The sequence below is a fragment of the Trachymyrmex cornetzi genome, unplaced genomic scaffold (genome assembly GCF_001594075.2).
Source record: "Trachymyrmex cornetzi isolate Tcor2-1 unplaced genomic scaffold, Tcor1.1 scaffold262, whole genome shotgun sequence".
In the NCBI taxonomy this organism is placed as follows: domain Eukaryota; kingdom Metazoa; phylum Arthropoda; class Insecta; order Hymenoptera; family Formicidae; genus Trachymyrmex; species Trachymyrmex cornetzi.
The window spans coordinates 37,806-51,743 of NW_017297292.1; the positions used below are offsets into that span (position 1 = coordinate 37,806).

Below are 13,938 nucleotides of genomic sequence, written 5' to 3' on the forward strand. Positions count from 1 at the left end.
TATAGTTACAAATACCAAATAGTTTTTCTCTCAGTGCAGATACTGTTCTATCACACAACTATTGACAATATTTTAAGAACTAATTCTGGAAATTAACTAAAATAAAAAATTTTAATACAAAAATGTTTAAATATAATAATTTATAAAATTAGCAAAAGTAATAATTAAAATGAATAATATTAACTGTTGATATCGTATAGAGTTTAAATTTAAAATACTTCAGTCCATTCAAAAAATATAAATTTTGTTTTATTAGATAATTGATAAAGAATGAAATTATTGTGATTGGAAATATTTTTACATAATGTCTTTTTTTATTAAACAACTAAAAATTAATAAGAAGTGGAAAATGAACTATTATATGCAGTTTTTACTGGCTTAGAATGATCAACTTTTTAATTGCTTATAATTCATAAGTTATAGTATAGTATAACATTCACATTTTTATTATAAAATTTTTAGTCTTAATTAATTTCCAGAGAATATGCTATAATGCGAATAATAATAAATAACACATAAAGTATAAAAAGGAATAAACGCGAATGTAAAATTGAGAGAATTAGTTCTTTTTCACACACATTTAAAGTTACAAAACATATATACAGTATTATTAATAATGTTATCATTAATAATATACTATAATACTCACAGTAATAAAAATAAGACCGATTATTATTATTAATGCAAAAGTACTAAGACTTATAGTTGTCAATGCAAAGGGGCGAACTATGGCAACCACTTCTTGTGCATATCTAAAATGGATGTATATATTGAACAATCTTGTTAAAATATCTTGTTTTTATACAGGGTGTCCCGAACTTTTTTGCCAATTACTTTTGTGTAGATAGAGCGGACTAAACTGAGTCGAAAAGTTCTTTACCATTTTGCAATTTTCGCAGTAGTTAACGAGATATTAATTACTAAAAATTGCCAAATATTGGTCTTGAATAATTTTTTACTCAAATACTATGAACTATAGAAAAGCTGTAAGAGACAAAAATAATTAATTTTCTTTTCATAAAGTTCTGAGAATTTTTTAAGAACTTTTTCAGAATTTTTTAATACCGTATTTTCTCATGTTGGTAAAAATAAGAAAATGCAGTACTAAAAAGTTGATAAAAAATTCTGAAAAAGTTCTCAGAACTTTATGAGAAGAAAATTAATGATTTTTGTCTCTTGCAGTTTTTCTGTAAAGTTGATAGTAGAGTTAAGATTTGAGTAAAAAATTATTCAAGACCAATATTTAGCAATTTTTAGTAATTAATATGTTGTTAACTATTGCGAAAATTGCAAAATGGTAGAGAACTGTTCAACTCAGTTTAGTCCGCTCTGTCTACATACACCAAAGTGATTGGCAAAAAAGTTCGGGACACCTTGTGTATATATAAATTTTTCCAAAAGTTTAGAAAATACAGTATGATAAATTCTTGCTGAGTAAATTTAGAAAAAATTACTTTTTTAATAAGATACAGTTTAAGATGATGTAATATAGATATATGATTAATAATTAAAAGTGACATTTTTAACATTAAAATAACTGTGATAGATTTCCAAAATTGGAAATCTTGTTCAAAGATCTATAATAGATTTACTTATGAAAATGCAAAAACTTTAAAATATAAAATTAAAATATGACTATTTGAAAAAAAAAATATTTAATAATATTGGTCTATAAATTTAATAATAATGATCTATAAAAATATGTTTGATAACATTATTATAATTATTTGTAGTATATATTACTTTCTAAGTCAGTTTATGCTTGGTATGCTTGAATTTTATTGAACATTTTATCTTAAATTTGATCTCTATGATTAAAATGTTATAATAATAGGCTTGTTCTGTTTCTTTTTTCATACCCTAGGAATTTCTTGCACAGTTCATCTGTCTTTATCTTCTTTTCACATTAGCTGCGTCCATTAGAAAAAGTAGTTTTGCAACTATTGTAAAATTCTTTAATATAGTTGGTTTATACATTTAGATTCAGTGGTAGAAACTAAGAGCAAGACGAATTATATTAAAAAAAATTTACAACAATTGCAAAGAGCTGCTATTTCTGCTGAGAACAACCATTGGAAAGAAAAAGATAAAAAAAATAAATCGTGCAGATATTCAGTTCTGGAATCTAGAAAAGGAACAGACCTAATATAAATATTTTTAAATATTTACTGTAGTAATCTTTGATGTTGTCGAATGCATTGAACTAAACCATGAACATTGGTGACTGCTCGTAACTCCTTGACTAATAATTCAAATCTCGCTGTGGTAATCCAAAGCAGAAGAGCCATGAAAATATTCATACATAGCTGAGCAGAAGCTTGAAGACATACAACAGACTGATGCACGAATACGATACTTTTTAATGGTTGCTGGTAAATGACGAACGGGTACTCGGCGTTTGTTGGAAACGGTTGATCTAGCGTGACAGGTCCAGTGATGACGAAAACAGCACTTAAATAAATCCAAAGCATAGAGCCACCGTAGAAGTAAACGCATTTGCTAATGTATTGCTGAATAGTTGCTTCTTCGTGAGGTTTAATTAATTGACAGAAATTTTCCATTTCGAAAGTTACCAACTGAAATCGATTAGACCGATATTATACATGCAAAATGTACAAGAAATAGCATGTCTCGAGATAAGCTTTATTTTACATCCGATATTCCACTTTTAAAATTTCACTTCTTATTAAATATATTTTATACTAATTACTTGCAGACGACGTGAATTAATTTTACAACTTATGATATTGCAAACAACATGCACCATAGGACATATTATGATTATTGATTTTGCCATGATGAGAGGATCATTTAGATGGTTTTTAACTGTGTTCGTTAGTCCTACGATTAGACCTAAAGTTAACATTAGACACAGATATTGGTATAGTCCCGCACAGATAATTTTAAGCTTAACTGTGTCTTTTGGAAGAGGCCAGCACCATGTTATGAACAAACTTATCTTTACGATCGTGATCACCTTCTTTAATGTCAAGTTCTTCTTCATGATCATTTTACGTACACATGTGCACACGTTACGAGAAACGTATACGAAAAAATTCTTGCTTGGAAAAGAATTGCAGTATTATAATACAATAAGCGAATGCACATAGAAGAAAATTTTATACAAACGAAGTTCTAATGGACTTCCTCGAATATATTTCTACGATGTAATTCTTATAAAAGAAGAATGATATTACCTAGCAGATTTAAACTCCACAAATATCTGTAGAATTCTTACTATAAGTTCTAAAAGAAGTATACACTCCTCGCAAGAGATATTCAATGCATTAATTTAATATATACCTTGTGCATTGAATTCTTTCTTTTGAAAGCATAAAAGAATTCTTCTTGAACACTATTATTTTCTATCATTATACGTAATGTGATGAATACTAGGTTGAGAATGATTTATAAGTCATGGAATATGCAAGTAATTGAAGATCGTTGCTACACGCTATAGCAATTGTTCCTGATATTCATCATACGATAAAATTTTCCGATGCAACCTTAGTTTCATCAAAATGCTTTAGAAATAAAGATGGAAATAAACGCTACTTTGTTGTGCTTGGAATTTTATGTTAAAATAGTTGAAGCAGTAGAATTTCATTTGTGCGTTATTGTCATACGACAAATTTTTCAAGCCTGTTGATTAGCTATAGAATAGAGAGATTCGAGGATCTCTCTATCCTGCATATATTTGTCATACGACAAAAACGCACAAATGAAATCCCACCCTTAGTAAAAAGTTTAACATTTTATCATCGTTTATTGATATGCGTAACCTTCTTACAATTAACTTTCACTTTCGTTTTTGAAAAGAGGATCAATATATGTAGTCTACAGTAAATATCGTTTTAATTATTTTTAATTTTGTTTTTTTTATGACACTAAGTTATGACAGTATGAATGAGGCAATAAAAGGGAAGATTATTGATTATGAATTTTTTTTTACGTTAATAACGATTGTAAATTCAATTTGTGAAAAAATTAATACTATTTATAATATTACATTCGGGAAATAATATATGAAAATTATTATTATTATGTATAATATTTCAAAATTGTAATTTATTTTCTATTTTTTTTTATTCTCAGAGATTTATAACAAGTAGTGACAATTGAAAATATATTGCAATAAAAACTAATATAACATTACATCTCCTAAAGTGGTATTTATTATTAATACTATAATAATGACAATTATGATTCAATTTATTGTTTTTGAATCAAATAATACCTGAAGCAATAGTATATTTCAGCAACTTTGCAACACAATATAAAACATATAGTTTTTTTCTGCTAACATTAATTGTTTAAAGCAAGTATTTTGACTGCAACACATTGTGTTTGTATATTTAATTATCCATTATTACTCGCAGTGTTGTGAAATAAGAGAGTATAGTTGAAAGATACTGTAACATAGAATAATAAATATATAGTTAAATTATTTATAAGATAGTTTTGTTAAAAGATATACAACCTTGAATATTTTTTATTCTCTGCTTTTATATTATTTGCCATTTTTACTTTCCGTTCTCATTTTATAATTATTTGCATGACTACTTAACTATACTCGAATTAAAAAAGTAATGCATAATAAAGTGGTGACGCAAATAAAAACAATGATGAACGTAAGAAGGGAAATGGCAAAGTAAGGGAAGTAAAGAATAAGGAGATTTGACTGTAATATTATCTATATTTTTAAATATAATATCAAAAACATACATATAATATACCTATCGACACCTGTGACCTTGATAGGCCTGGTGGGGATCCTTACGGGGCCCGGGAAGTATCGGGAGCCGGTATAGCTGCGTCACGCGGAGGGGAACGCACCCTTGCGTGGAGGGTGAACGGGGAGCGGGCACCAACGCGACGGGTTCCGCGGATGGCGGGCCCGATTCGATGGGGCCGGGCGACGGTCCTAACACCCTAGGATCAAAGTCCCCGTGAGCGTGCAGGGCTTTGATAAAGCGCCGCAACTGGTTCCGCCAGCCTCCTCGTCTAGATTGCGACATCTATAGGCATGACGAAGGGTTAGGCATAGCCAACAGGAGAGAGAAAGAGAAAGAAATAATAAAAAAAGTAGTTTATAAGAGTTCCCGGAGGAGCAGGCGAGTCTGCTCTCCTGAGATGAGGAGGTGGGTGCGTGATCCCTGCTCAGGGGAGGCACGGGGGTGTGACAGCAAAAAGGAGGATGCGCTCGGAATAGTCAAGAGCTAGAAAAGAGGGGAGAGCAGGGAAGATGGAGGGAGAGCTATATATGTGTAGGAATTTGTTAGGGCTATAGTGTATGCCGTCTTTCGCTATAGTGACGTCTGCCTGTCAGCTGTTTTATGCCAGGCTGGCGTTACAGGTAGATATAGTAAATCTATTATAGGAATAATTGTCTTTCTTAAACTTTACTTTGGATTTTTGAAATTAAAAGGTTATGCTCTGAATTAATTTCAACAATAAATCGTTAGAATATAAATATTCTCGAATAACCGCAAAATTTTGAACAATACCATTGGATACAAATTAAAATTACTACTAGACAAATTAATACTAGACATGGCAATGTCTCATTGCTCAGATTTTCTACTCAATTCAATTTAATTGCCGTTTAGACGATTCTAATAAATGGCTTTAATACACTGTAGCTACGTATGTTTGACTTTTACTTTAATGGTTCTTAAATGCGTATTAAAAGAAATTTCAAATTTTGCAAAATGTGCATTATAGTCTATGTCTTTGAAACTTTTAAAACTGTTTCGAATTTTTATATAGAAAATCTTTTTCTTATATTTCAAAAGTTTAAATAGTCTTTAAATAAAAGTTAAAATCTCTTATATTAGGGTTAAAATTAAATAAAATTGTAATTAGATAATGCATTTTCAAAATTATTACAATAATGTATATTTTGGATTTAAAAAAAACTCAATATATTCTTTCGTATTTCTATTTAGGCACACATTTTGTACTAATCAAAGTTGTTTCGTTCCAAGAAATTTAGTTCTTTGGAGTTAATATCTCTGGCGAAAATAAAAATCGGAGTGTAAGTTGAAGAGAAGAGTAACAGCAGAAAATTGAAATAACGAGCTGTAAAAGAAGCATAAAGGTTTTTACATCTCGTTGTTTCGATTTTCGTTTCTTAGGAACTCCATTTATGCCTCTGATACTGTTCTTTATGCATTCGACTTGTATCCGATTTTTATTTTTATCAGACAGTTTTCTCAGGAGGAATGTTTATTATAATGTTTAATTTTTACAGAATTGTAATGTATTTTTTATTTCTGTTATTTTTAGAGATTAATAGCAAGTAGTAGCATTTGAAAATGTATGGGTAAATAGTGTATAAACTTTTTTTATAAACTTTGAAGTAAAATATTTATCAATAATGCTGTAATAATAACACTCTAATTCAGTTTACTATTATTTTCGAATTTAATGATCCAATTTTTTTTAAGAGAGAGAGAGAGAGAGAGAGAGAGAGAGAGAGAGAGAGAGAGAAATAATAGTAGTAGCAGTTATATTTCAGTAACTACACGATTATAAAAACTTCTACAATACTATACAATTATAAAAATTTTGCAAACATTAAAAGCAAGTATTTCAACTGTGTTTGTATATTTAATTGTTATCATTTTCCATCATTACTCGCAGGGAAGTGAAATAGGAGAGTATAGTTGAAAGATACTGTAACACACATAATAACAAATATTTTTACATAAAAGATAATATTTATACATAAACACATGAGAAAATATTACATAAAAGATAATATTTATACAGGATGTCCCGTAAGTTTTTGTCAACCGCTTTTGTATAGATAGAGCGGATTAAACTGAATCGAAAAGTCCTATACCATTTTGTAATTTTCGCAATGATTAACGAGATATTAATTACTAAAAATTACTGAATATTGATTTTCAATAATTATTTACTCAAATACTATCAATTTTGCAGACAAATAGCAAGAGACAAAAATTGTTTATTTTCTTTTCATAAAGTTTCGAGAATTTTTTCAGAATTTTTTCAGAATTTTTTTTAATACCGTATATTTTCATGTTGGTAAAAATAAGAAAATACAGTACTAAAAAGTTGACAAAAAATTTTGAAAAAATTCTTAGAGTTCTATGAGAAGAAAATAAATGATTTTTGTTTCTTACAGTTTTGTTGATAGTATTAGAGTAAAAAATTATTCAAGACCAATATCATTTTTAATAATTAATATTTTGTTAACTATTGCAAAAATTGCAAAATGGAGAACTTTTCGATTCAGTTTAGTCCGCTCTATCTACACAAAAGTGGTTGGCAAAAACTTACGGGACACCCCGTATAAATATTATTAATGCTTGAAATAATAATTAAAAATTAAAAAAATTTTTTAAGCTGTCATTTTGTATACAGGGTGTTTGAAAATTTATGATAAATCTTTCGCATAGGGCGTAGAATGGACTAAAATGAGAAGAAAAGTCCTCTACCATTTTGCAATTGTCGCAATAGTTAATGAGTTATTAACTTATAAAAATAGCCAAATTCGCTCAGCTCACCGCCAAATGTAAACGCGTGACAGAACTGCCTATAGAGTCCTTAGAATACTAGAGTCTGGCCATCTCTTCATCCTCTCTTGTGATTGGCGCGCGTGTCCATACATGACAGTACCAATCGAGAACGCACATACATCCATATCATTAATTGATAGCAAACACATATTTCGGACACGCACGTCATTTTTAGGGCATGGTCAGATTCTGGTTTTCTAGGGACTCTAGGGGTGCAATCCACTTCACGCTGCAAATACTTTGAAGCATTCTTTGATTGGTCAATTCGTAAAATTCTTTCTTCTGATTGGTCAACGAAGTATTTGCAACGTTAAGTGAATCACATCCTAGGACTGCCCGCGCGTTTGCCGTCACTAGGCACGTAATGTCTAGCGACGGCAATTGCCGCTTATAAACGTTTCTAGCGACGGCGGACGCGCGCCTCGTCGCGCGGGGCGAGTACTATCCTGTAGCGCGATTGCATTTGGTGGTGAGCTGGGCGAATTTGGCTATTTTCATAAGTTAATAATTTGTTAACCATTGCGACAATTGTAAAATGGTATAGAGGACTTTTTTTCTCAGTTAAGTTCATTTTGCCCCTGTGCGAAAGTTTTATCATTAATTTTCAAACACCCTGTACATTAATGTATAAAGATATTTGTATATGTATAGAATAATTAACACTCTAAGCAACAATTCGACATCATATGAACGTCTAAACCAAATTCCGTAAATGTCTTTCATACGTATAATATATCATCCACACACACAAAGAAATATTTTTTTATTATATAAATAGACGTCGTTAGTATCGTTCAATCCTGAATGGTAGAAAATTATTCATTTTTTCTGATCTATAAGTTATTGGAAACAAAGAGAAGGATACTGAATAATTATTAGGCTCCAAGATGAAAGTATAATATATAAAGTTGTTTGATAGTTGTTAGTCTTCGGGTCTTTCTGACAACGTTTGTTTGCGCACTACTTGAAAATTGAACATATTAGCAACGTATCTTGGAGGACATCCCTAAAATATCTATGTAAATAACTTCATCATCTTGGAACGTATTTTAGGCATTTAACATATATGTATAGCGATATAAACGGGACTTTTCAGGACATATTTTGGACGTCCAAAGATGCCCAAGACGTCGAATTGTTGCTTGGGATAAATAATTAACATAAATTGAAATATGTAAGTAAACTTTAATTATTTTTTTAAACCAATTTGCAACTTGATCTTACCGATGTAAAATAATTAAGGGACAATATGGGCAGAAAGCAAGGCATTGAAACCGTTACTGGTTTTTGACTTCTCATTATAATAATTTGTAGACATTTCCACATTTTAATTAAATGATTGTTTTCGAGCATATGAAATGCTATTTCTGCGACATGTTTGCTCTAGATAATAAACATATAAAAGTAATAAACATTTTGTATAATAAAATGAATTATAATATAACAGATTTAAATAATTAGTAATTTACCGTATACATCAAATGTTCTGCTGGCCAATTATACATAAATACTTCTGATATACCTATTACACCCATTCCAAAAAACTGGAATATTAGCAGTATAGGTTGATGCTATTTAAAAAATTGATGTACGTTATTTCCATATATTGATGCTTTTACCAAAATTTTTTATGTAATTAAAATTACTTATTTTTTTTGCATAAATTCATGAAGGATATAATGATGGAGGATATGATTGCTTATATACGTAATATCTAGATTATTCCTTAATATATATGATGATTTTTCAGGGTCGGAGAAATCATCGTATTGTTAAGTAATGTGTAGTAAAGGATTACATATTGATAGATTGTTTGGGTCCTGGCATAATTTGCATCACTTTTACAACTATACAAAAATTCTTAGATAATATCTATACAGAGTGTTTGGAAAGTAATAATAAATCTTTTGCTTAAGGGCAGAATGGACTAAACTGAGAAGAAAAGTCCTCTACCATTTTACGATTTTTGCAATAGTTAATAAGATATTAATTGCTAAAAATTGCCGAAAATTGGTCTTCAATAATTTTTTACTCAAATTCTATCAACCTTACAGAAAAACTGTAAGAGACAAAAATTATTTATTTCCTTCTCATAAAGTTTTGAAAATTTTTCCAAAATTTTTTAATACCCTATATTTTCATGTTGGTAAAAATAAGAAAATACAGTACTAAAAAGTTGACAAAAAATTCTGAAAAAATTCTTAGAGTTCTATGAGAAGAAAATAAATGATTTTTGTTTCTTACAGTTTTTCCGTAAAGTTGATATTATTTGAATAAAAAATTATTGAAGACCAATTTTCTCGGCAATTTTTAGCAATTAATATCTTATCAACTATTGCTAAAATCGTAAAATGGTATAGGACTTTTCTTCTCAGTTTAGTCCGTTCTGCCCCTATGCAAAAGATTTATCATTACTTTCCAAACAGCCTGTAACATCTTTAGATATACACTGTACATATATACTGTGACATCTTTAGATACACATACATATGTATATAAAGCATATAAAATTATACATGGTGTCCGGTAAAGACTGTAACAATGTTTAAAGGTAAATTCCCGAGATTATTTTGAAATGAAAATCCTAATACCAAAATATCGAGGCTATAATTTTTTGTAAGTTTTTGAATTATAAGCATTTAAAGTTATATAATCATATATTACCTAAAATTCGTATAGATGGATAAACGCCAACATAAAATACCAATATAACCTATATAAATGCACATTTTAGGTAATATATTCGCTAATTTAAATGCTTATAATTTAAAAACTATTACCCAGTGAGAAATGACAATGGAATCGACGTCGAATCGATGTCGATTCGACATCGAAATCATCGAATTGACGTCAAATCGACGTCGCTTCGACGTCGATTTCATTGTCATTTCTCACTGGGTTATAGCCTCGACATTTTGGATTAGGATTTTTATCTTAATATGATTTCAAGAATCTATGTTTGAACACTGTTACGGTCTTTACCGGACGTCCTATGTGTTAAAAAAAATTGTATATAAATGTTATAACAATTACAGCCGACAAAATGAGAGAAATTACTTTTTTATATTAAAATTTAGAGCTCTGAAATAAAAATAATTTAGGGAAAAATATATTTCATATCTTTAAAATTGACATTCCAAATTGCAAAAAAAAAAAAAAAATTTCAGTATGGACTGTCCAAAAAGTTGAGTTATTCATTAACTTGGTCTGCATTCCGATATTCACTGCTATAGTGTTAAAAAACTATAGTGCACATTATGTATATTATACATTTTCAGTACTGGCAGTGGATATCGGACCGCAACCTTAAAAATTTTTTTAATACGCATAGATGGGTATAAATAGAAGGTACTGCATTTAGATTTTAAACAATACATTTTATCATTTGAAGACACTGGTAGAGTCTCGGCGCTAAGGTGCGCACAGCGACACTACCGTGGCTGCTTTACGCGAGCTGGCGAGTTGTCAGGGATTGATATGACATTAAAAAACCTACAACTAATTAGAAGAGCATTATTTATAACATTTTTTAATATTATTTATAGGATTTAATGCAAATATGATGGCAGTGTTCGACATATTAACACAAAATTATCGTTTAAATTTCAATTTTTTAAAAAAATTTGTTTGAAATTCTTACAATATAAATTAGAATTAAGTATATTAGTTAGAATTAGTCGAAAATAAATAAAAAATAAAAATTTCTCAGCTACAAATAAATCCTCTTCTATACACGATGGATTATTCGTGATTGATTATTTGTTAAAGGTGAACTTCCGAATTTTTTTTACCTTTATTGAAGGATATGTAGGTAACGCGCATTAAGCCTGTTTTTTAAATATAAAATTTTTTTGTAAGGAAAGAACAGAGACTATTATTTAGCTAGCTGCTCTTAGTAGCTGTTCCAAAATTCACTGCCAGTGCTGAAAATATATAGTATACGTAGATTTTCAGCGCTGGCAGTAAATTTTGGAACACAGTCAGTATTTCGAAGAAAACAAATGCACAGCAAACGAATGACTCAATCGTGTTTATTAAGATGATTTAAAATTTGTAAGCATGTTTGATGATCATAATATTTATTATGTATTTATATGCATAAATTTAAGAAAAGAATTATACGTGTGTAATATAATGTTTCATGTACTTACACTAATGAACAAAAGAAATATTACTATTGAGCCAACCGTGCTACAACATATAGTTACAAATGCAAAAGGACCAGCACAAATTGTAACTTCCTTTGCGTACCTGAATAAATGCATTACGTCAGGATTATATTTAAAACTTTTGAACTAGATTATTCTCACGTAAGACAATTGCTGTGGCATTTACTTGAGTAATTTTTGATGTTTTTCAATACATTTGAACAACTGATAGACATTTGTAGTTTTTTCTAGTTCTTCAGTCAGCATCTCAAATCTTGCCGATGCAAACCACAGCAACAGAGCCATATAAACATTTATGCATAGTTGTCCTGCTACTATTATTCCGGCCATAGATTGTTGTATAAAAATTATTGTTTTTAACGGTTGATAAGATACATCAAATGGATATTCGGCAGCTGTTGGAAATGGTTGATGCTCTAAAATAGGCATCACTGCGATAGCTGTGAACGTAAGGCAGTAGAAAATAAATATAGATGTACCATGAAATATAATACATTTGTCAATGTATCGTTGAATCACAATTTCTTCATGTAATTTCATCAAGTCGCAAAACTGTATCATTTCGAAAGTAACATTCTGTAAGTAATTACTTGAAATAATTGTTACTAATATATAGAAATAAGTAATAAAACGTGAGTTTTTAATTAATTTGGATGAATTTTTTTATATTAAATAGATAAATCTTGATTACCTGTATATGATGGTAGTTAATTATATGAAGAATAAAATTAAACATAGCGTGAATAACGCTACTTAACATAAGAACTTGCTTTGTTAAGACAGCAGGATCGTTAAGATTATTTGTTATACCATATATTAATGGTATCTGTAGACCTATTACTATAATTATGCCCAAACAATGATGCAGTTTCACATAGAACATTTTTAATTTTGTTGCATTATGTGACTCAGGCCAACTCCAAACTAGGAACAAACTTAATTTCACTACAGAGATCACTTCTTTTAACGTTACCTTTCTTCGCATGACTGAGGTATGCTACGTATGTTATATTGCAAATTGATATTACAGGGAATAAAACTTCTTCCGCGAGCAGTTACGTAATGAATACGCTCCACACGCATTTGCAAGTATTTATTATAATGAAAGGGTGTAGTATAGGGGAGTTACTGTACGAGAACATGTATGCTTGCGTTTTTCCATTTCGCGTGGGGTATACATAAATAAAATTATTATGACGCATATGGTACATGTGAGAGACGAATAGCTCTGCATGTTTAAATTTAATAAGCTATAACGTATATTCACTGCTCGTAAGAACGTAAAGGTACATGCATGCGTAGTAAGATTTCTTCATAATTTCCCGAAAATGTTCGGGAAATCATGAACGCATCTAACATGTTCATGTATATTTTAGATATAAGAAAGTAAGAAATGAATTTAAAAAAGATTTCTCTCTATGAGATTCTAAACCCTACAATGTGCTCTTTGTTTCCTGTTTCTTGCTTTTTATCTCTTGCTTTTTTCCCTTTTGCAACCGTTTTATCGACAATTGCATTTCTTGCTACGTGTTTCCTGTTTCTTCCAAAGTTCGTTAACTTTTATCTCGGGCGACATAAAACAAAAAATCGGATAAGAAACAAAAAGACAAGATGTAAAAAATAGCAAAAAGCAGAAAACAGAAAACAAAAAGCACATTGTGAAATAACCATAAATAAACCATATGTACATCTATTTTCCTCGTAAATATTGGAGAGAAACATACATTATTTTATAATTTGTCTATTATTCTATTATATATAACATACTTTTGTATTTCTGTACGAACTACAGTAAAGCAGTTTTAACTTATAGACTTTCAACACGCAATAGCTTCTTCATTGTACTCTACCTAATAATTTTATTGTTGCATGTCTTGTCTACAATAGGAAATAAGTGTGCAGGAAGTAACATATGTTTCACTGAAATGCTACACAACGGTGTTAGAAATATGGTCTTCACGCTCACGCAATCTGTGTATGTAATTGTGAGAAAAGGGAGGATTTTATGTTCCACATGAAAGAAATAGGTGAAACGATGCAATAGGCTATAGGTATAGCAAACCTATTTTGGAGATAATGTTGCGTTTCTTTAACTTCGCGTTGGAATTCTGAGACTAAGTTATACTTATTATTCGCGGAAAAATATTCGAGAAAGCCAGTATCGATAAGGGAAGGTCGGGCAGTGAACTGCTAGATTTTAAATATATGCGATTTCGCATTTG

General features: G+C 29.8%; 2 protein-coding genes across 2 annotated transcripts in view; both read right to left on the reverse strand.

Annotated features, from left to right (window-relative positions):
* Positions 1 to 2,561, reverse strand: part of LOC108761745 (odorant receptor 49b-like) — a 4,703-nt gene extending 2,142 nt beyond the window's left edge. Inside the window, exons 1-2 of the mRNA XM_018508460.1 lie at positions 2,170 to 2,561; positions 650 to 752 (exon numbers count right to left, since the gene is read on the reverse strand). Of these exons, the coding sequence (XP_018363962.1) occupies positions 650 to 752; positions 2,170 to 2,561 (495 nt within the window). The remainder of the gene's footprint in view (positions 1 to 649; positions 753 to 2,169) is intronic.
* Positions 2,562 to 4,355: 1,794 nt separating this feature from the next.
* LOC108761747 (putative odorant receptor 92a) lies at positions 4,356 to 12,145 on the reverse strand. Its single transcript, XM_018508461.1, has 5 exons — positions 11,883 to 12,145; positions 11,723 to 11,798; positions 9,017 to 9,118; positions 8,772 to 8,930; positions 4,356 to 4,412 (listed from the first exon to the last, which is right to left on the reverse strand). The coding sequence occupies exons 1-5, from the start codon at positions 12,143 to 12,145 to the stop codon at positions 4,356 to 4,358; spliced, it is 657 nt and encodes a 218-aa protein (XP_018363963.1).
* Positions 12,146 to 13,938: the final 1,793 nt, after the last annotated feature.